The sequence below is a fragment of the Aythya ferina genome (assembly GCF_964211825.1).
Source record: "Aythya ferina genome assembly, chromosome: 1".
Classification (NCBI taxonomy): Eukaryota; Metazoa; Chordata; class Aves; order Anseriformes; family Anatidae; genus Aythya; species Aythya ferina.
The window spans coordinates 77,047,328-77,071,065 of NC_140296.1; the positions used below are offsets into that span (position 1 = coordinate 77,047,328).

At 36.3% G+C, this 23,738-nt stretch overlaps 1 protein-coding gene across 5 annotated transcripts in view; it reads right to left on the bottom strand.

Moving 5' to 3' along the window:
* The window catches only part of MID1 (midline 1), a 250,455-nt gene that overhangs the window by 81,959 nt on the left and 144,758 nt on the right, over positions 1-23,738 (bottom strand). For all 5 annotated transcript variants that reach the window (XM_084537854.1, XM_084537855.1, XM_084537853.1 and 2 more), the window contains exon 2: positions 21,621-22,336. In XM_084537854.1, coding sequence (XP_084393980.1) covers positions 21,621-22,280 — 660 coding nt within the window. In that variant the 5' untranslated portion in view covers positions 22,281-22,336. The remainder of the gene's footprint in view (positions 1-21,620; positions 22,337-23,738) is intronic.

Below are 23,738 nucleotides of genomic sequence, written 5' to 3' on the forward strand. Positions count from 1 at the left end.
ACTCTGTAAGGACTTATAATCAAAGTAGAAAGAACTAGGGCAACATTAATTTTATTTGCCTAAGCACAACTCATAATTTTTACAGTTATATTCAATTTGGTAATTCTACTGCCAGATATTTTTGCAGGTGAATGGAATTTAAAAAGTCTCTCATTGAATGTCAAGTATTTATTCATTGAGTTCTTCATTGTATTTCAGAGCTGTAAATGTATTTCACAGCAATACTTACAGACTGAATTAGGTACTGTGTTGAGGTAGACATCTGCTGTACTCTGAGAACAGCATAAAAGAAACTGCAATACTTACAGTGAATTAACTTCAGATTTGACCTACAGAGGCAGGTTTCTATAGGGTAATGTTAAGCAATTCACTGAAGGCTGATTTAATCATGAGGTCTCTTGCAAACCAGGCAGCCAAATTGCAAAGGTGCTTTGTGAAATCACCTATTTACATCAGAGGTTTAACTGAGACTCCTGTGTTCATCCTCTGCCAAGTCCCCAAACATGAAAAGCTTGTGTTTTACCCCAATGCTGAGCCTTTTTTTTTTTTTTTTTTTTTTTTTGTCAGCAGAGTGAGAGCTGCAACAGACTGCAGGTTGCCAATAAAAATAAGAGGTTTACTAAACTTATTTTGGACATTAAATGCTAGCCTGAGGGTCTTTGATTCTTGGGTCTTTTCCATGATATGAAACAAAAAATAGCAAATACACAATACCATTTTACATAATGACAGTCCTGTATCTCGTAAGCACTCATTCTGCTAAAGGGCAAGTTCCTGCTCCCATTTAAATCAACAACTAGGTTTCCTTGTGCAGGATTGGAGCCTTAAACAGAGCTTTTGTTTACTTTGTCTTTTCTTACATGCTTGCTATGCAGATTTTTATTTTTTCCTCTTCCTCTCTCTTTTATAAATTTTTACAAATTATCTGAGTAAAATACAAATCTTCATTGAATTACTTAGGTAGCATTAAAATACATTTAAAATCAGACCTTTCACCAATTAATTTATGTCACAAAAATAAGCAAATAACAAGTTAGAATTTTCAGTGAGATCAGTAATTATCTGAGACCATGAACCCTCTTGTTCTCCAGAATAAAAAGTTAATAAATATCTAATAGGCCCACCAAATATTTGCCTTGGAATTATCTTAAAACCTATTAGAATTATGAATTTCAGAGGCATACCAATTATCCCCTTTTAACATGAAGTTTGAAAGAAAGAAAAAAAAAAGCATTAGGATATTCAAAAGAAAGAGCATTCATGAGATATGGATTTCTGCTTTTTAAAGTAGACACTAAATTATTTCATGTCTATTATGACTCTGTGAGCAGCAATAAAACAAGTAGATATAATAAGAAGTAATTCCATGAATTCAAATTCCTACTGGAACTTTGTTGTGTGGATTGGAATCATCATCAGAAAGACTGGACATATTTTCCAACTCTTGTCACCAACATAACTCTTGTCACAGGCTACTATTTCAAATAAATGAAATAAAGAACAGATGCACAATCATATCTTAATGACAGATTTCCTTGCACCTCACAGTCATTCTCTTACCTTCAAGATCTTTTCCAAACTTAATGATTGTATGATTCTGATAACATAACCAAAATGCTTGCAGGGTATTTAGATAAAACTGAAACACTCATTTGAGATATTTTCTCCAGAGTGCCAGGTTTTCCAGTGATGTTTTTAAGTGGGTCAGTAAAAGTAAAATGGACCATTGTCACTATGGAAAAAGCTTTTTGTAGGTAAAAAGCTGATGTTGTTTTCATTTCCACCTATGTCTGCCATGATGTGAATCATCCAGGAAGGCAAGGATCTTGTGTCAGATAGCAGATGACTGATATGTTTAGGCAGGATTTCCTTATCAAAACGTTGTGAACATTTGCTGTATATTAAATAAATGTGAGATATTTAGGGCACATAGGAATCTTTTGGCTCACTGCAGCCACTTGGGTAGTGTGTGACCCCTCCCAAGGACCTACTGAAGGCTTATTATGAAGTTGTCAATCAATAAATAGTATAGTGTATGTTCAGGAAGGCCAAGCTGTCCTGAGAGTATCAGAATTTCTGTGTGTGGGTAAAGAGCAGCATGAACATGTCTGGGTGGTCATAGCTGAAAATCCCAAAGATGCATAGGACTCCAGATGAAGAAGAGCCAAATTAGAAGCATATTATATGTAAGAGTTACTATCTGGAATTTCTGGGCACTCTTTTACAGTCTTTACAATTTGCTTGGACAACATTTCTAGCCAGAAGGAGAGGACTTGCCCCAGAACACTGTATAGAAGATAGAACTGTTTGTATAGAAGATTTATATTAAAAACTTGGCAGGAACAAGAACATAAAATATATATATTAATAGTATGTACCTCACTGAATGCTGTTGAACTTCAGCTTTAGCCAGAGTCAGGGATCTACAGTAGATTTCCTGAGCCCATCTTCCATGAAGTCCATTTGAACACAATGGACAATGCTAACAGAATACATCCTTCTGATCTGATGCAGAGTTGACACAGAAAGAAATATATTGCTAGTATAAAAGGTAAACTCGGATAAAATGTTGTGAAAACTAGCACTACAGTCTGTTCATCATTAAGAAATTCCACTTAAACTAGTAAGGTGATATTTTCTGGAGATGGATAAATTTTTATTTTTTTTTTTTTTACTGACATCAACTGTCTACTAGGATCTGTATTTTGAAAAAAGTAGAAAAGAAAAAGAAAATAGAAGTCCCCTAACTGGGAATGTACCTCTGGCTTACACACAGTAACCACTGGAGAAAAAATAATAATAAAAGAAAAGCCCATTCTAATTTTATTTTGGGATGAAAACTTTACAATTTCAAATTTCTACTTAAATAAGAACTAAGCAACAGAAAGTAGCATTTTGGATGAGAATCCTAGCAGAAACTAAACTCCAGTGCTTTTCAAAAGAAGTTAATTATAATTGTGCTTAGTTTCAATGAAGAAAAATCAACCAAAATCCTGAAAAAATGAGAAACATTACTTTTTCGATGTTGTTTATTCTTTGATTAATTTCAATTCCTGGGATCACTCCCCACAAGCTGTTAAACAAACCTGCACACTTCTGGATTTCAGTTGCAATGAACTGCGAGTGCAGAAATCCCTCTAAGAGCAGTGCTTTTTTGACATTTATTGCTCGATTATGTCCCAAAGCTATCAAAAATTAGTGGCCCAAAATCGGCATTTTCCCAATGCATCATCATAGAATTCACTGCCATTTCTTGATTGTTTTTAAAACCTTGGCATCCAGAAGTCTCTGTCTCCTTCCCTACCACTTTCTGAAACCTGATGTTGAGTTCCACAGGACTTGGCAGCATCTCTTCCAGTCCCTTCTGCTGTTAAACTGCACACTGCTGTGGGGTTTCCAAATCAGACATGATATGCCTCTTATGAGAGAAGCCTTTGAGCAATTCAGCTTTTCCATGCTACATGGTTCACAAACAACACTGCTCTAAGACTTGAATACACTTGAGAGTTGCTAATATAATTTCCTAAAGCTAGTAGGACAAAATGGGCCACACAAGCCAACTCCCTAACACAAACTAATGAAACACTGTTCTATTGCTGGTGTTGTATAAAAAAAGCACAATACAAAATCTTTCCTTTTTTCTTCTCCAGTTATTATTTATTTGTAATGCAAAAACATACTATTCACTAACCAGAGTGGTACATCATGGAAGCTGTTAAGCACAGCTTAGGAGCTGCTAGCACAACACAGATTTTTCCTTGAACTCTTGAGAGAAGCTTGGACAGCTTCTCAGCCTGGGTTTTAATCTTGGAGTTTGCAAAATTAGAGAAAGCTGAGTTAAATAGCCATATTCCACAAAATTTTGACCATTAGTGCTACATTACAGCTGGTCATTTGACTGAAGATGAAAATATCCAGAAATAACTAGATTTGAAGAGGATGACAAAAATCTAGCAGTACTAGCTGGGCCAGAATAGCTCACAATTTGAGCACTATTCTTTAGTAATAAGTACCCTGCGTAATGATCTTTGAATGTAAGTAGTTGGCCTCAGATGGAACATATGCAAAGGCAAGCTATGAAGAAGAAAAGATGGGATCTTGTACAGATATTACAGTGATCAAAACTAGAGTGACTGAAAATCCCAAACCAGGCTCTAAGAACAAAAGGGCATTTTAATGGGTGGAAATTATTTGTAATATATTATTCTTCTCACATAGTAAAGAGGAAGTCTCTTTTTTCTCTTTTGCTGTTCTCTTATATATTGGATTGAAACACTTCCTTCTGGTTCTCACTGCCAAATCTCAGTATTAAAGGAAATATTAGGTCACTATTGTTAGTCTATAAATTAGCTGAACTTCATCTAAGACCAGTCTGTAGACCTGTCATGCCAAAAAAAAAAAAAATATATATATATATATATATATATAAAAATCCAAAAAGAAGTCTGTGCTTTTTCTTAATGTACTACATCTCTGTTTTAAATAAGCCTGCACAAAAAACAGGATTCTGCTGGAGAATGTAAAGGAGTAAATAAGGCAGTACATGGAAAGCAGCCTCTGCAAGTGCATTAGCTCCACACAGGCCAAACTACTGTCCTACTGACTATTACCTTATTCTGCCCCATGTAGGGCTGTGATTCTAATTGATTTTCTGGTTCAGCAGACAAACCAAAATAATGAGAGCAGAAAAGTTGATGTGTTTCTTCGGTCTTGTCCTTACCTTGGGAAAAAAACAAACTTGACCTGGACTTCCCACTTTTCTAGACAGACTAAATCTCCAGGTTCTAGGACAATCAAGTAGGAAGATATATATGGCCAAGGACTTCTCTCCTGTTAAAGGTCCTTCATGACTGGTCTGAGGATCAAGACAGGGGAATCCCTGAAACAGAGTAGCCTGGACATCAGGCTGCAGATCCTAAGGATGGCAGAGCCCAGCATCTTTGGCTGGCTGGACAGAAGAGACATCATTCATGGCCCCAGGGACCACCTATGCTACTGTGGTTTATTGAGAAAAGGGTCAGAGGAAGAATCACTTTCTACCTCCCCAAGTGAATGATGCAATGTACAGTGAAGAAAAAAAGGAAGATACCACTCAAAAAGCCCTCTAACTTTCTCCTGAGAGACACCACACTTTTACACAGGGAGGTGTGGTTTCAAAGACACTCATACTGGGATAAGAATCAGATTTTCTAATCCTTGAGTCACTGGGTTAAAGAAGTGTGACATGACTAGAATATGTCTTGAGGCTAATTTTCTTTTTTTTTTCCACCCCAAGCTTCTTCTACAGTTTTACACAAAAGTGGGAATAGCATAGCTTTAGGGTCAAAACCTCATTCACAATGAATTTGCAGACACTAAAAATGTTACCCAACTCTATTGATTAAGTTGCAGGATAAAACCAAAGTCATCATCCAGTAATGCTAAAAATCCCACTGAAGTTGTTAAGCAACTCCTACAGCTTTGTTATCATCATCATCATCATCATTATTTGTTATGGCATGGGACAGAGGCACCCTATTGCCATCAGCAATGCTGAAGGTATTACATATGAAAACCAGGATAACTGTAAAGCTTATTGTGAGCTAAAACAACATGGCAGCAAATGAATTCAGCCTCTCTCTAAGACTGCCAGCACTCTGTCATTTGGCAAACTTCTGAGAAGGCACGAATATTTGTTTTTCTAAATCTCAGACAGCTTTGGGTTTGCAAAGCTACATAAACAAATGAATTACATGAAATCCGTGACTGACCTACAAATCCCACCCTGCCTATTTCTCTTTTCACTTCCCCTTCTGGCAGTTCAAATTCAGGAGACATCAGTCTGTTACTAGAGCAGATTTATGTGGCTGGAACATTTACCTTGAGGCCAAATGTTAGCTCTAATAACTATTTTTTATTCCCATCCAAAAGAATGTTTACTGGCCAATGCTGAGCAACAGAAGGATACTGCAGGCTCATTTTTCTTCTTGTTTTAAACCTTAGGGTAGAAAGGTTATCAAACCTCAAAATATATATATATTTTTTATCTAAGTGGGAGTATAACAGGGATTCACACCCACCTGTGAACTTTTTTTTAATATTCTTTCCATATCAAAGATGTTCTGTGAGCTTTTGCTTTTGAACATGACAGCCTCTAATCTCAACATTTGATCTCTGCACTCTTCTTTCTTTTGAAATGATGTTTCTCATCAACAGCCTGAAAATTTGCTGTTTGTGTCCCCTTTTTCAATTATTTTACTGTCAGCTGCTGGTTCTGCAACTTTGGCAGTAACTGATATGCACTAAGAAATTTTGTGTGTGTGTGAGAGAGAGAGAGAGGGAGAGATAATAACGTGAAGGACTTTGTTTGAAGATAATCTGAAGGACTTTGTTGGTTTCATCTGTTCAGTTGTCCCTGAGCTGAAGTGTTAGGTATCTCCTTTGGGAACATGTAACATTAAATATTCATGGCTATCCAATTCTGAATCCATAATATTGAATATTCATATTGGAAACATAATCCCAAGAGCTATTCTTACCATATAAAGGAACAGAAACATAGCTGTAAAACTAAAGTATGCTTTAAACTGCAATATTTCATATACACTTAATTAGAACAGGCATACTAAGGTTTATTAAACATAAACATTTAAAGGCTCAGATTTGGCCCCAATGCAAATTCCTCTCTCCTGAGTCTAGAATTAATTTGTGGTTTCTTTTAACAAAAATTAGAAGGAATACTTGCTTTCTGGTGAGACAGGATGATACTTGTTTCAGTTTTAGAGTTTCTTAACCAAGAAAATGACTGTAGTAGGCACTTCATCATAACACTTGGTACTTCAATATCTGTTTGATTTTGAACAGCCCAAGCAAAGACAATGTCAGTGTGTTCAGCACACGTTCCTCCTGGAAGTTTTTACAGTTGTTTGAGTTGTATGTTGTAACTCCATGTGCCATCCTGGGTCCTGACAGCTCCAAGGGAATTCATTATGCAAGAAGTCAAGCTGCCTAACACTACTGCTTTCCCTCAGATGGAGGTAATTTAAGTTACCATCAAACAATCATACATTTTCTGATAGATTAGGAGAGGATGTTTTTGTAGGAGAACAGGCAGGAAGGATGAGTAAGCTCTGGGCATGATGCCCCTGCACTACCCTTGCCTGATTCAGGTCTGTGACTGCCCATACCCTGATGGTGGCAAGGTTGTATCTCCTTCAGACTCCCTTTCTGTGTTGACCTCATCACATCTAAGGATGGTAGAGAATTTTTGTAACAAACCCCATCCAAGGTTTCTCCTCCTGTCCTCCCCTTTCCTTCCCAATAGTCTTTCCAGCATGGCTTGGATTAGCCTTAAATTCTTACGGTTTCTTGTTTCAGATTTTGGTCTGCTCATTTGTCATCCTGATCCTGTTTCTTCTCTAGAATGACAGAACACAGGATCACCTCTCTGGATAAGATTATATTAGTGCTTCACTGTCAAATTGCCAATAATGAGTCTCTGCCAAATTTATATTCCAAAATTCCCCAAGCAGCAATTTAATTACATTATTTTGGATACAGCACCATTGCAGCTGCATTCATTTGATGGGGGTTCATTATGGTTTATGGTGAAAACAATGGCAAATTAGCTCTGATGTGTTTTGGAATTTGCTCTTTATTTAGTTTAGAATAGCTTTGTTTTAGTGAGCATGATTCCCAAGCCCATTTGATTTCACAGTCTATGAGAAAATGAGAAGAATCAGACGGGAGTTTTTAAAAATCAGGCAATTACACCTGTTGTAGCTCAGCTATTGAGGTTCTGCTGCTTTGTGGTTAAAAGGGAATTATCAGAGAATTCCATTTCATCATATTTTATGGACTATTTAAAAATTTGGATGTTTAAATCGAAATAAATACCTAAATAACAAATCTCAGCTTTGTCCATATTTTTCATGGATAGACTTTTCCCAAAACATAATAGATTATATGCCTAGTAGAAATATATTTGGGGTTCTCAAGGAAATCTAAAACATACAACCTCTGTGACTGCTTCCACACTCAAACTTTAAGCCAGATTTGTAAAATATTTTTTTGAAATTTCAACACTTTCTGGAGGACATATAGTAAGTTCTAAGCATATACCAGTGGGTGACAAAGAAAACTAACCATAGGGCAAAATTCACAGAATAGGGATAAAAACCTCCAAAGATCAAATATGTTCTTGTACCACTACTTCCAACAAAAGCCACAGCTTCACATCTACATTAGAAGGTTTTGCCAGAGCACTAACATCACACGAGGGCCCCAGCTTCAACAACAAAAAAATAAATAAATAAAAATCTTTGTATATATATTGTTATAACACCATTTTTGTACCTCTGCACTTTAGTTTGCTTTGTTTATCAATAGAGTTGTTTTTATTGGCAAAAACACTTTTGGTCATTTATTCACACAAGCAAAAAGAACACTTTCTTTTTCCAGCTTTCTTCAAATTCTGATAGATTGATTCAAGCTCAGTAGTCACATCTATACATCTTAACAGAAGTCTGTGGTAATAAAGAGAATGACTCTTAGCTGAGCTAGACATAGAAAAGTTGCTATATCCCCTTTTCACATACAATTAAGAGCTATAGATTGAATTGCTCCAGCACCTTGCTTAGGATATTATTTAAAGTACATTCAATTACTTTCTTCCCTGTCCTACTCTGGAAGGTCCTCATCTTTACTTTGTGACAGAATATCTGACACAGTCATTTCAACTTGCTAAACGTCCAGAAAATTATTCACTAGCTACACGGAGTGGTTTTATATTAACCTTGAGGGCTGGTGTAGCTCAGGGCAGGATTGGACAGGCATGACACCAATGCCAAAGAGGAAACAGGGATGCAACATTACAGGAGGGAGAAAAGGTTGGACCCACAGAAACCAGCCATTAATTGATTTGGCTGCTTGGAAATTGTATTTTAGGCACCTGACTTGTGCCTATGGTATTAACGTGTAGTCCAGCAGTCTACACAGAGTACACTTATTTGGTCAGTGAAGATGGCTGGATGCCTAAAGACGCAGAAGATGGAGTAGACTGACTGGTCCCACCCTATTTAGGCCTGTGTTATTGTATTACCAGGACTGCTCACTGAAGGAATTTAGGATTCTGCAGGTGTGCCTGTGGCAAGAATGTGGTCTATACTGTGAACATAATATAAAGCAAAAGAAGCAACAGGACCAAGCTTTTAAGACTTAACACAAGGCTCTTTACTCATACTTCCTAGCTCTTACTGCTCCACAGCATTTAGAAACCATTACACAAATTCCAACTCTTAAACAATACTGAAATTACATGTATAAGAGAACAAAAAGGCAGAGCTTGTAAAAATTCTCTTTTACCCAGCATGCATAGGTTAAAATGGTTTCATAGCCATGACTAAGTCCTTAGCTACACTCCAGGGTTTCTGAAAGGCTTTCTCCATGAATTTTTATCACAGAAATAATGACTCAGAGAGAGCATCCCTGACAGAGGCAGCTTCCAAGATCGGATATTTACCTGACCTTGCAGACCTCCTCGGGAAGGAAAAGAGTTCCTCCAAGGAAAACATGTGACAGCACATTCACAGCCTGTTTTGCAAACAGGAGTAATCCAACAAGAAACTCCTGTCTTGAACTTCAAAGTGAATTGGGGTGCTTAGCATGGTTAAAGGATATCAGAAAAAAAATGTGAAAAATAAGCGTCTTCCTTTCTACTTTCCTTTTATTTTCTTCCTTGGAGTGACAGTTTCATGACTAATTATAAACACAATCATTACACAATAAGCCCTCCCACATCTGCATCTGTAACTTGTAACAATCATTTACCTACAATCCAACAATTTTCTTGTTGATTTTACCCCTATAGAGCAAACACTCAGTTTTACAAACAATAGAGGTAACAATTAGACTAAAAGTTTCCTTAAGTTATTAAAACACATGTTGATTTTGTGCACATCTAAAACCTTGACGGACTTCAGCAGTGCTGAAATTAAGCACTCTGAGATTTAAGAGCAGAACTCCAAATTGTTTTTGTTTGCTTAGATTTTGTTGTTTGTTTGTTTTTCTATATCGTAACAGTGATTTATTTGGAAGAAAAAATATACCGTTTTCAAATGAGAAGGTGCAAATTGATTTAGACAGATCAAGAATCCATTTAAGACTGCTTAAAATTCAGTCTACATTTAAATGTCTACATTTAAATTTTCAGGCATTCAAAAATGTCTTACTATTTTATCACTCTCATGTTCTTCCCTTACTCTTTTACAAAGTCTCTTTCAACAAAAGACATAAAAAGAAAGTTACTAATCTAAAGAGGTGGTATTACTTACGAGTAATTCATTGTATGTTCAGACAAAGGTTTTCCATTCTTGTAAATACTGACAATGCTGAATGTAATCAAGTAAATTAAAGACAGTAAAAGGTTTCTCTGATGATATTTCTTACACACAAAAACCTAAAATAACTTGTTAACATCCTGCTTGCATAAGAACTTCAGTGCATCAGAATTTCATGAGAGCTAGACCAGCGTCTACAAAGACCCTCTGAAAATAAAGCTAATTTAGAAAAATGTAAGACAGCATGAAAACACAAAAAGGCATCATGGCTGCTGCTCTAATTGGTGGATCTGAATGGAAAGGTCACGTTTTCCTCAAGAGTGATCATAAGAAATGCTCAAAAGAGGGTGAAAACATTATTGTGTTTCTAATATAACACCCCTTCCCCCCAAAGCTGAAGCATATTTTTTAAGTTGAAAGGTGATATCAAATGCAGGGGAAAGAACAACGTCTGCCCTTACTTAAGCACATGAAAGAAAAGATTGCATCATCGTAGGAGTTCACCCAAAGTTTGCATAACCTCACTGGGCATCTTGAGCAGGTCCTTTAGCGGACACCTATAGCTCCTTGGGATAAAAAAACACATCAGTGCAGGGGCTCCCTCGCATGGCAGAGTTTTCAATTCACAGATTAACCCTCAGTGCTGGTCTTCCAGCAGCAGCACTTCACCACAGAAAGGCAAGTGCAGCTCCATCCCACCGAGTTGAATCACACCCTATGTGGTGGAAACGACCCGGTGATGGGAGGGACATCTAGGAGTGCCCCCTCCCTGAGCAGCCTGGCATGCTGAGGAAGCAGAAACCATAGGAAAGACCATACAACATCCAGAAGGGCCATGACTACAGGAAAAACACAGGGCCTTTCTCTCCCAAGCATTCACCTCTGCCAATCTCATGTACATCTGCAAAAATATTTTTTCTCTTTTATAGTTTAAAGAATATAGTCAGATTTGTTATATTAGAAAAGGAACTGAACATTTTCTGTCTTGTTTAATAATATTATTATTATTTTATATTTATTATGTCAGTCAAATATTATTTGTATCATATTAAATGTTCCTTCTGTTATACCTCTGAAGGGATTTCTTGCGTGTATGTGCTTAGACTCCTTGGGTCATGGATATATTTTAAATGTCTGTTTAGTTGAACTGTCATCCATATACTGATCAATATATTTTCTGATCTTTTAACAACTTATTAATAAAATAAATATTGCTTGTATTCAGTTTGAAGAGACTTATAGCCAGCACCCCATACGTTGCTGGCTTAATCTGGAGATCAAATTTGCACACACTGCCATTAACCACAGCCTACCAAGTCTGTTTAATGCTTCTACCATGAGACACATCCATTGTAAACAGCTGTCTGCCTTTAATTTATTGAAAAGTTTGACTGTGTCACAGTAAATAAGAGAAAGCGGGCATACAGCCTCAGGTTTTAAAATTGCTGGTGTGGCTCCAGAGATGTGTTTCAGTGAGGAGACTCCTGTAATGCAGGAGCCAGCAACAACTTCCAGTCCACTGTACACTGAAGCAATGGTTATCCTACCAGGGCACACCACCATTCCCAAAAGCAGAAGAATGTCAATCCATATAATTAATACATCTACGTACATATAATACATCTACCCACAGCTGATAGTAGCTGACAGTAAGAAATTATCAGTGTAGTATAGTCCTAATATGAAAGGTGATGAAAAGGACCCTTTGTACCTTTTAGCATTTTGAGAAGAGACAATACATTTTATTCCTACTTATTGTAATTTTTATGAACTTTTGCATATGTCACATAAAAGATCTCTTCTTCTTGTACTACTTTTTCATTTTAATTTTCTTGAGAACTCCCTTTGAAAAATGAATGTGATAACAAAATCAGAATTTCGTTAAGAAATAAAGGCTGAAACACTTATGACATAAAAAACACTACAGACCAAACCTAGAATTTAATTAACTTAGAATGTCTCACATTTCAGTTCTTTTTTCAAATTTAGGCAGTGTAAATTTTCAATCAATAGAGTACTATTTTGTACACTTATTACAGTGTACTATCTTTGGTTTGAACATCACAATTAAGTAATGGGAGTATAGGCTGGCACAGAAAGCAGGACATGCAGTTGCACTGGAACTTCTCCTAAATGAGAATGCAGACCTTTCAGCACAGTGAAAAGGTGAGGTTACCTATATTTCACACAAGAATCATTAAAAGAAATCAAAAAGTAGTGCCCCTTTTGACTAGTGGAACTCGTCAATATTTATTATTATTATTATTTATTTAATCTTACCCATTACATGATGCCAGGAGGTAGCCTGAATATTACTGATACCATATGACTTTTCTAATTTACTAATTTACTAATTATACTTCTTCAAGCAAGGAATACATCTCTTCATGAATTTGTGAAAGATTTTATATTCTGGACTTAATTTTGAACAGAATCTTTGTGATTTGCCATGGTAAAAATAGATAAAATTATTTCTGTACTTTACAGATATGTTTGGCAGAGATGTTAGTACAGTGGAATACCATCTATTCCAAAGTCAAAAAAGCCCACAGAAATTTCCTTTTCTCTCTTTTTTTTTTTTTCCTCTCTTTCTCTCTTTTTTTCTTTCTTTCCTTCATTCTTTTTTTTTTTTTTTTTTTTTTTTTTCCTTCTCTATCTCTCTCTTTTTTATTATTCCACCAAAATATCCTTGCCATTTCAACTTTTAAACATTTTCTTTTTGTAGCCAGTGTTCAGTGTGTCACAAAGAGGCTATGGTGGTAAGGCATCTGTGGTAATTTAGAAGATCATCCTCAATATCAAAACTAATTAAATAGGGAAATTGCAAAAGGAAAAAAGCTAGCTGTAGGCACTCCAGTTACATCTCTCATCTACACTGAATTTGATCCCTCTCATACTGCAAAATATAATTAAAAGATCATATTGCTACTTTGTGTTATCCTGACACTGTAAGGACATTAAAATTACAAAATTTAAAATGACTAGACTGAAACAACATTTTACCTGGAAATTTTCCTTTATACAAAAATGCAAATAGTGTAAGCATGAAAAAAACCACACACCATACCTTCCTTTCAGCGTCAAATTGATGAACATGCATTCCTGAAAACACATAAATAACCCCAAAACACTGGAAGTGCATTAGTGTCATACTCCAGATGGATAGTGAAATATTTCTACATAACCATACTCCTGACTATGGACATTTCTTGTCCTTTTTTTTTTACTTCTTTTTTTCTTTTTTTCCTTTTTAGTTTTTAGGTCTCAGAATCTCAAGGAGCTGTTTCAGAGTAAGTAAGGCATAGGCAAAAACACACAGGTGTTAGCAGGTGGAAAAAAAAATTCTAAATATTGCAGTGCAATCCCAGCTATGACAAAATTTCCCATCTTGGCAGCTGAAAACAGGTCTGTAAGCTCTAATGAAGGGGATCTGAAAGGTACAGAGGCAATGCAGACATCCAGTCTCTTGAGAAATTTGTCTGAGGCATTAAAACAACATGAGCATGCCCCCTTTTACAGTCATAACTGGGATATTGCACAAGGCCAACACCCCACACAAAGGAGGAAATTCATAAAACAAATTATACTTCCACTTCAGCCTGCAGAAATTTCAGAAGAGAAGACTGTCATAAAAAGCAATCCTGCTGGCACCATACAGCATCAGGAACACCAATGTTATATTACTTATTTATTAGCTACCCAACATGTTCTATACATTTTACTGGCAGGAATGAAGACAATGTGGTTCCATTTAAGTGTTTGTACTTAGGTAACAATTGCTTAAGTAAGCTTATATAGAAGTTCCAGGGATAGCTCGGTAGCTCAGTATTGTCACACTATGACAAAATCATTTACTTTTCCATTTTCTTTGCTCCTTCTTCATTTTCACAGACTTTAGACAACTGGAAGAACAGAGAAGGCTCTATCTGATTCAAGAGAGTGCATTTTAAATGAGAGGTGAAAGCTGTGAAGTCCCCTCATGTCCCCAGTGTGGGTGCTTGCTGTTGGTATCAACAGCTTCCTTCCCACCCCAGCAAAAGAAAAGGCTTCCTATGGGTCAAGGGAGGACAAGGGGGCTGGTCTCGGGGAGAGGAGAGAGAGAGGGAACACAAAGTCTTGCCATACACATCGGGCTCTGAGGCCAAAGGAACCCACCACAGCTTTGCAGTTTGTGACCTGGGAGACCTTGTCTGTCCTTGGACAATTCAGGCTTTTTGAATTAGGTAGGCACTATACCTTACTGGCTATGAACAACTATGTGTAGGCTCACAGTGTTGAGGACACACACAAATACTATCATTTTGCTAGGAAGGGCACATTTTGCTGAAAAAATATAAGGCCAAAGAATATCTTGATAGATGTTTGTAAAGACTGAAATGCAAAGTAATGTACTGGGATCGTTGCTGGATTTGTGTTTTAAGATCAGAGAATACAGAAAAAAATAATATAATAGGTAATGAAAATTGTTTAACATAAAATGAAGAACTGAAATGCTTTAATCATGCTCCTATGATTGTATGTCATTACAGGGCAGAATTAAAGTAATTTGGATTTCTCTTCATGTAGTAATTTAACATGTTAAATTAATCCTTGAGAGAAATCTGAATATTGAGTGTTCTGTAGTGCTAGTTTGGGAGATACTTACATCCATGTTGTTGTTGTTTTTTCCTATATAAAGCATACCACCAACAACCTTCACATTTGTCTGAAAATTTATTTGGTGTCACTTATTATTAATATCTGCATTAAAATAAAGTTATGCCTTTAAATAAATTTAGAATATACATACTTCATGTATTGATATACATATTTGTACACTTCCACATACGTCTCAATGCATCCAAAGAGTGTGAGATTTAGCCTACTCTCTAGGGCAAGTTCTCTTAAACACACTCCCTCAGCGAGCTTTATAACTCCCTAATAAAGCAATAAAAGAACTAGTTTTCTCATTCTATTTAACAATTTTAAGAAAATGTACTGTTATAGTACATAGAGTTCTGTCTTTGAAAGGTCACCTTGTTTGTAACTTCTCCCATTACCTACCCTATCTTTGTTACTTCATTAGGCAAGCACTACCTTTCCTACACAAAGGGTCAACCTGTCCCCAACTCTGAATGTTCTAAGAGAGTTAGTTATTTGTCCTTAACCTCATTTAGTTCCTTCATTTCCATTTTTATTGCTTTATTGTTTGCTGTTTAAACACAGATTCTCATTCTGAAGAGGCATTTGTCATTCATTATATTCCAACACCACCTCTCGATCATTGTATTATCTCTAAAAACATATAAGCAACAAAGGGACAGTCAGGAGGTCACTACAATAAGCAAATTAAGAGCTAGAACAGGGACTTGAAGTCCATTAGCATTTTGGATCACATCCATGGAAAATTATGAAAATATATTTAACATCTAGTCTACCTTCCCTGGAAATCGGAATCATGAAAACAAAGAAAATAATGCAGTACTAGTTACAATTACATTTGTCTTCTTCCTGTAGATATTATGCCTTCAACACTATCATTCCCACTAAAAATTGAAGGAAATATATTTAAATATATAAATTAATATATTTATTAATTTAATAAATAATTTTTTAAATATTTAAATATTTAATAAATATATTTAATAAAAATATTTAATAAATAAATTTTTAAAATAATATTTTAAATAAAATATATTTATTAATATATATTTAAATATATAAATATTTATGAAAGACAACTGGTAAATTTGTGAAAGCTTTTAAAAACTGTAGCTTATATTATTTAAAATATATTCAGTAAATAAAAACAATCGAATTGAACTTTATTTACAGCTATTGTTAAGTAATATATCATAATCCATGGTCATAAATACCTGGATCTCCAAACTAGGCTAAAACATTCTAAAACTTACCAAAACGACAAAGGAAAACAGAGTCCACCGCTAATGTTGTTACGACTCTATTAACATTTACTTATTCTTTTAAATTCCACCAAAGATATGTCAGATGGTGCAAACAAAAACCTGAGATAATACTAGACTAAAAAGTATGTTCTAAAGTCTGCCTTAAAATTTACATATCAATATAATGTGTCACTAGAAAGCCATTGTAATAAAATAGTTTGTTCCTACATATATCATCTTCCATGTAAAAAGTTATTATTTTGGATATTTGCAAATATTAAAGCACAGAGAATTAGCTATACTTTTGCATGTTTCTGTGTTAAGTAATATCAGATAATATTCCTTACTAGTATATATATATGACTACTCTTCTTTTTCATTTCATAACAAATACAATGAAATATGTGTCAAGCAGTACCTAATCTAATAATAATACAAAGCTGTAGCTAATTTAATAACAATGAAAGTTCAGGAGTTCACGTTTTTTTCAGGTTAGTTATAGTGGTTTATATATATACTAAAGTTGCCTAGCTGTCACTGTAGAAAGTATTTTTCTACATTTTGAAATTATTAAGTATTATGTATGGAAAAGTGCCACTTATCTAAACGTTTAATAATGCATATCACTATAACACTGAAATACTATCATATTTCATATCAGTTGATTTTATTTTATTTTTTATTTTTTACTATAAATTGCTTCCAATAAATAGGAAGTTAGTATTTAAGGGCATGCAGGCAAACTATAGATTCATATGAGAAAAAAATGCTACTAAAAAGTTATAATAATGAAGTATTAAAAACAAATACCAAGAAAAGCAACTAAAGTGTAGTTAATGCACACATGATCAAATATATTTTTATTTGACCTACCTATAAGTGAAAATTTATATTTACTTAAAATATCGGCATACGTATATTTATACAATTACACAATTCTGGATATTAATTGCTAGAAAGTATGTGTGTTTCTGTGCTATCCAAACACATCTACACATACATACATACAAACATATGTAGTATTGCCATGTTATTGTATTAATGCAAACCCTATAAATATTAATATAAAATTGATAAAATGTATATAGGCATATATTTACATATATTTGCATAATGTCTTTATATATAAGTACAGAAACCTGTATTCCTGTATTGCCAACCAAACTGTTTGTTTGAGGACAGGCTTAGAATTGTTAGGTTCTCACAGTATCATAATATATCAATTAATGATCAAGCTGCAAATACAAAGTATCACAAAGAAGTAATAGTGGGAAATCTTCCCACATATTTTGCCAGTATCTCTGCACAGACATTTAAATATGAGAAGTTTTTATCTCAGAGTATCAGGGAAGGACATATATTTTTGTGCTCTATTTGTAGAAGTTGTGGACCTGACAAAATCTCTTACCTTTATACCACCAAGGTAGGTTTATAGGAGTTGAATGCAATTCTTCTTATGTGGAAACAGCTTATGGCTGCTTCCCACCAAAAAATATTTGTGAGTAATTGAATTGACACATACTGAAAACCAAATCCTTGCATCCTGAATAAAGAAGTGCAGAAAAAAATAGATGTCTATGGATTCTGCCACTCAAATGAAATAAAAAGCATACAAACAAGAAGCTCCCTTTTGTTCTTGGAATTCCGGACTGACATTCAGAGGACTGCCCTGCCTTCATAAACATGTCCAATATGCAACAGTGCTAATAAGGTTCAAAGAAAACCACAGAGAATCACTGGTAACCTCTAACAGTTTGATTTAATAAAAGATTAAGTGGCAAGGAAATAATTTCAAAATTAATTTTGGGCAGGGTTATACATGTGAATGACCATATTCACAGTAAATATGAAGAGGAGTAAAATAGTTGGTTTCAATGGAGTTAAGAAGGTTTTATACCACTTTAAAATATGGTTTATTGTCTATCTTCCTCTTTTGTCACATCTCTCCGAGGCTCTTTGGCTAAAATTAAATGGATGATATCTCTCCATCCTCACCCACCACCGTCTCCCCCAAATATTCTTCCTTCTTCCAAAACAATTTTATATTTTAATTTCTCTTATGATTTTCCTGAGTATAAATACATAATAGGACAAGGAGTATAATAGGACAACAGTAATTTTCATTAATTTTCTCTAAAAATAACAAGTGCACTTTTAAATTGTGTTTTCCTTGCCATCGCAACAAGAAAAAAAAAAAAAAAAAAAAAAAACAACAACAAAGAATCAACATCAAAAATAATTAGACAAAAATATTTTCTTTGTGATAGTATAGCGGAGTAAACATCAGCATTTGCATCTTCTATTTTTAAAGCTCTCATTGCTTATGTAGCTAAAATTTATTTCTAACTTTTACCACAATAATGACCACCACCTCATAAAGTCAGTGAACCACTGGAATGTTTCCTATTCTCTCTTTTTGTCACGGTTTATGAGGCTTCTATTTTTAAGGCATCTATGTTTATGATTTAAAAAAAAAAAAAAAAAAAAAAAAAAGAAAAAGTCTATAAACACTAAAATAATTATACACACATAGTTATACTGTGAGGTCTTGGTAACTAAGAAAGAAGTGGTTCTGGAATGTGTCCTCATCTCCTTCCACCCACAGTAAAAGTTCATTAAGAAAAGCACCTCTCAGGGCTGGAGCCATAGCTGCCAAAGGAAAACACTTTCTCATTTTCAAATGTCCACAATTGTGATTACACTGACTGTTAAACATGCTTTAACATAGACTTCTCTGCTGGACAAGTGTACAGAACTCCTAATTAAAGGGTTTCATTTTTGCCACAAAAGGAGCTAGATTGCAATGGCATCTTTTGTCCTATGCTTAATGAAGGGTGAGATATAGTTTAAATAATTAGTAACACTGCTGGAAGAGAATGTGAGTAATTAGCATAGCTTGACACCCAGAGCTACACTAGTTGCTGTTGTTAGCATCAACAATGTGTTGATTTAAAAAAGAAAATTGCAAGAAAAGAAAATGTCACTTGAAGCGGTTTGGGGTTTCTTTTTTAAAGATACAATTCACCAACCATTTTTGAATGAATCCACTACACTATTGACTACCACTTGCTCATTCTTTTAGAATTTTCATTTTAAATTTTGGTAACCTATCTATCAACCAGACCCATGTATTTAAAAACCCATAGCAACAATATAATGAGCAACAACCTGTTTTTCAGAGGGGAATTTTCTGATCTGCTTTATTTTGATCTACTTGCACATTGCATTTTCCAATGGCATCTGCACATTATTGATAGGTTAACAAAGACTACATGCAAGTTTGCACCAAATACTTACATTAGCAGCTATCCCTGGGCTCAGTGTAAATATGTTGAAACCAGTGGCAAAATTGGCACAACTGGTGTAATTGCTGGGAATAGCAAAGTGAAATAGGCTGCCTCATAACAAAAAGGTTAGTAACTGGATTTCATGTAGGCTAAAAATTTTCGTTATAAATTGATTCTAGATAGACTGGGTACAAAGAAAGTCCAAGTCTCAAAAAATTCTGTGGACATTATAAAGAATTATAGGAATTGCCATTGTAAGGAAAGGGTTATTTGATCCAGGCCTATCCTAACCATTAAATTAGTACTCAAATTATTCTTGAATGAGGCTGGCAGAAAGTACTCTATTAGGCTTCTGCCAAATTAGCTAACCTGAATAATATTTAATGTGAATGTTGCTTGTCTGTGTGAGATACCCATCCAGAGTTTGCTTAGGAATCTTTGCACAGCAAAAGCATAGATCATGCAAAAACACCCTATTTTTTTTCTTAACCACCTGCAATGTTAAGCCAAAAATCTCAAAAGAAGATACATGCCTTTTAAACTTTTCATTCAAGACTAGTCATATCTAAGTACATCAGCATTATGAAATTTTTCTTTAACGTTTATTGACATCCTCAAAAATATTCTTATGGAGTATTTAATTTTGAAGGTACTTCATGTTAAGTATCACATTTCTACTCATATAAAGTTGATAAAAAATACAGCCATTCAGTCACTACTAGCTTACTAAATAGAAACACCTGGTAAGCATGTAAACCTGCTGGATTATTGAAAAGAATTGTAGGTCCACGCCCCTTGTATTCACATTTATAGTCCATGTTCCATTGTACTAATGGCTAAACTCTTAATTGTTAAAGAAAAAATAAACCTGCTTAAAGGAAATAAAAAGCAGAAATAACAACCCCTTATTGAATAAAAAAAGTCTTTAAGAGATTAAAAGAAGCTAATAAGTCCAGGTAAAGAAGTATTTTTCATTATATTAATGTAATTGTAGAATATGATCTGCATGCTTGCACATGCATAGAGGCATAAAAAAAACGTGGTATGTGTAGGCAAAACTTACCTGCACTCACATAAAGTTGTTGTAGATGTGTGCAGCCTCATGTTTTTATTGGAAGGTATTTAAGAAAACCCTTCCTGTTAGTTAAACCTATTAATACAGCTTCTTTTCACATCTCTGAAATTCTGTGTGAGAAAGCTGGCAGTTAATCTTTGCCCTCCACACTTGTGACTTCTCAGTTGCAGTTCATAGCTAAGAAATCCCCTCAAAACACAGGCAGGCAAGCACACACAGACCAGCCTGGGGGAATGAGGAATGGCACCTTGGGGTTTTAAATTCATTCCTGTGCTCTGCCATAGCACCTGAACTGGCGTGATGGGTCAGGGGCTACTTGACTTGGCCTCAGCAGGAGTCTGAGGAGGCAGCTGAGCCTCCCGTTGCCCCTGGTGAGGATGTCCCACACGAGTTAGGGACTGCCAGTCGCCTGGGTGCTGGGTGGGTGAGATGCCATGCCAGTGGGGACGGAGGGCTCGCATAACCATGGGAATTGCTACAAGGAACTAGGGAAGAATTTTGGTTTTCTTTCCTGCAAGGCAGCACAGGAAGAGCAAGGCTGGCATTCGAACCCCCTGGGCTGGTTGGGCAGCTGCAGCCCCTGAAGCCAGTGCATGTAAATACATCTTCTGCTAGCAATGATGCAAAGAGCTTTCCACAATGAAAACAACTCAATGAAAAATAATCAACAGCAGAGTGTATGTGAAGAAAGCCTGACATTTCCGTCAGTGCCTGTGTATATGCAGTCAACACGAAAACCCTGCTAGATGACATGAGTGAAGATGTAGGCAGATAAAGAAATTCACCCCAGCAGTAGTGCACACTGCATATTCCTTATGATAGCTATAGAAAAATATAGAAAAAGCACAACTGAGAAATCTGTCTTTATGGGAAAATCTGACACTTTTTCAACGTTGATGAGCACATATAGATCTGTATATGTATCTCATCTGGTGACAGACCGCACACCTGCCTTTACCAGCCCCTGCCCAAAGGAGGAAATACAACACCCATCTGAAGGACGCTTTCCTTCCCAACCACGCGCTGTGGGGTGCAGAGGCTGGTAGGTATCACTAACCTTTAACTTGTCATAGCGCTCGCTTAAAGCTGCCACCTGATGGTCACGGTGCCGTCCAACTAGCTTGCACAAGGCACAGATCAGCTGGTCATCAGTCACGCAGTACATGTTAACCTTCTCGTCCTCGTGCTCCAAGCACATTAATCCCCTGATGTGAGAGTCTGGGATGGGCTCGATCAGCCGGTGGCCAGTGAAGGGCTTCTTGTTGGGGTGAGTGGCTTTCAGGCAGTCTTCGCAGTAGGAGACCTCACAGGTAACACAGGTCTTCACCGCCTCCTGGGCAGGGTCCTGGTCGCAGAACTGGCAGAGGACCTTCTCACAGGACGACATGCTGTTGCTGTCAAAAGCCCGCTCCCGGCGGGTCTCGCTGGGGGAGTTGGGCCCGCTCACCGAGGCTTTCTGAAACCGGTCGATGATGTTCTGCAGGGTGACGTTGCGCTTGAGCCCCTCTAAGCCACGCTGGCTGAGGGTGATGACATAGCGGCAGGTGGGGCACTGGAAGGCGGTGATAGACTCCACTGGCTCGTTGGTGGCGCAGTGGGAGACGAGGATGCGGTGCGCGCAGTTGAAGCAGAGGCTGTGAGCGCAGGGCAGCAGCAGCGGGTCTTCAAACAGCTCCAGACAGATAGGGCAGGTCAGTTCCGACTCCAGTGTTTCCATCTTCAGGCAAAGCTTTCCTGTGGCGTCAGCGAAATCCAGGGAAGCTGATCAGCTATCTGGAAACACACGTAAAATTCGATTAGGCAAGAGAGAACATGAGGGGTCAACTGTGGGGGGTTGTCAGCTTTTGCTGCGGCTCCCAGTGCTATCAATCCACAACACCAAGCGGGAGAGCGATCTAAAGTTTTGAAACTGCACATGCACACATCAAGGTATTTAAAACTGGACTTTTTTTTTTTTTTCCCTCCTTTTCCCTTTCCTTGTCTCTCTCTGTTCACTTAAGAATGCAAACCAAAAGCTTGTTCTTAATTGCTTTTGCTTTCTCTTTCTCTCTCATGTGATTGAGGAGAATGGAAGACGTTTCTGTGCATTGCTAAAAAAAAACAAAATGATGACCTTCAAAGAACCTATTACAGTGAAACCAGATTTCTTCTGCAGATGCTGCTTTTGTCTTTGCTAATCTAATAGTAAAACTTCCTTAAAAACCTTCACTTTTGTATAGCATTGTGCAAGATCAGTCCAGAGTATACTAGCTAATAACTTTAAATCTAGCATTGTTAATACAGTTTCCCAGAATTATTTTCTGTGACTTATATTTTCATTTGCTATTACAGCAATAGTACAGCGTTTAGAGTATACCTCATTGTTTACCTGTGCAAATATATACTTTAATATGTACAGGGAATCATGCGTCAAGGAAACCACATGATATTTTGACGTCTTTTATGTATATATTGTATATTATGATATATATTAATATATTGCTCCTGTGTATTTCAAGATCATATGAATAAAAATATGCACAAAAATATATTGCAAGCATGTTTTTGGTAAATATCTCCAAAGGACTCTATATTGTCCTAACTGAAATGCCCAAAGAGATATGGATGAAACAAACTATTAAACAGTAGTTTAGCCCAAATTTCTGATGATTCTAATCTACAAGAAGAGCCTCTAAAGAGGAAGACAATGAAATGTGTGATTTGCTCAGTATTTTGTGTGTGTATGCACATGTGCTTTTGTGTCAGTATTCTTTATTGCTAAAACTCAGGAACTAAGTGCTTGCTCTAGTGGCCTTATTAATCATCTGAAGTGGATTAGGAATCCATGACTTTTAGATGGAGGGCATGGGATTTTCTAGACAAGGCAGCTGCACACCCCTCTCAGAGATCAACTGAAATTTCATTTTGCTTCCTTTTCTGCATTCAGCATTACAGAGAGTGAATTTGAAAGCATCGCCCTATGCAGCTCTCCCTGCTGAAGCTCCCATCAGGGGCCCATCACTGCTGCGAGCAGACAGGTCAGTGAAGCAGAAGCAAGAGCTATGCTTCACACTCACGGAGCTGTACCTCCTCACAGTATAATCTATTTAAGCTTTGTTGCTCATAACTGAAGACAGCTTCAGATGGCACAGCTGCATAGCCTTTACACTGTAAAGTCATTGTTCAGTTGTGTGAA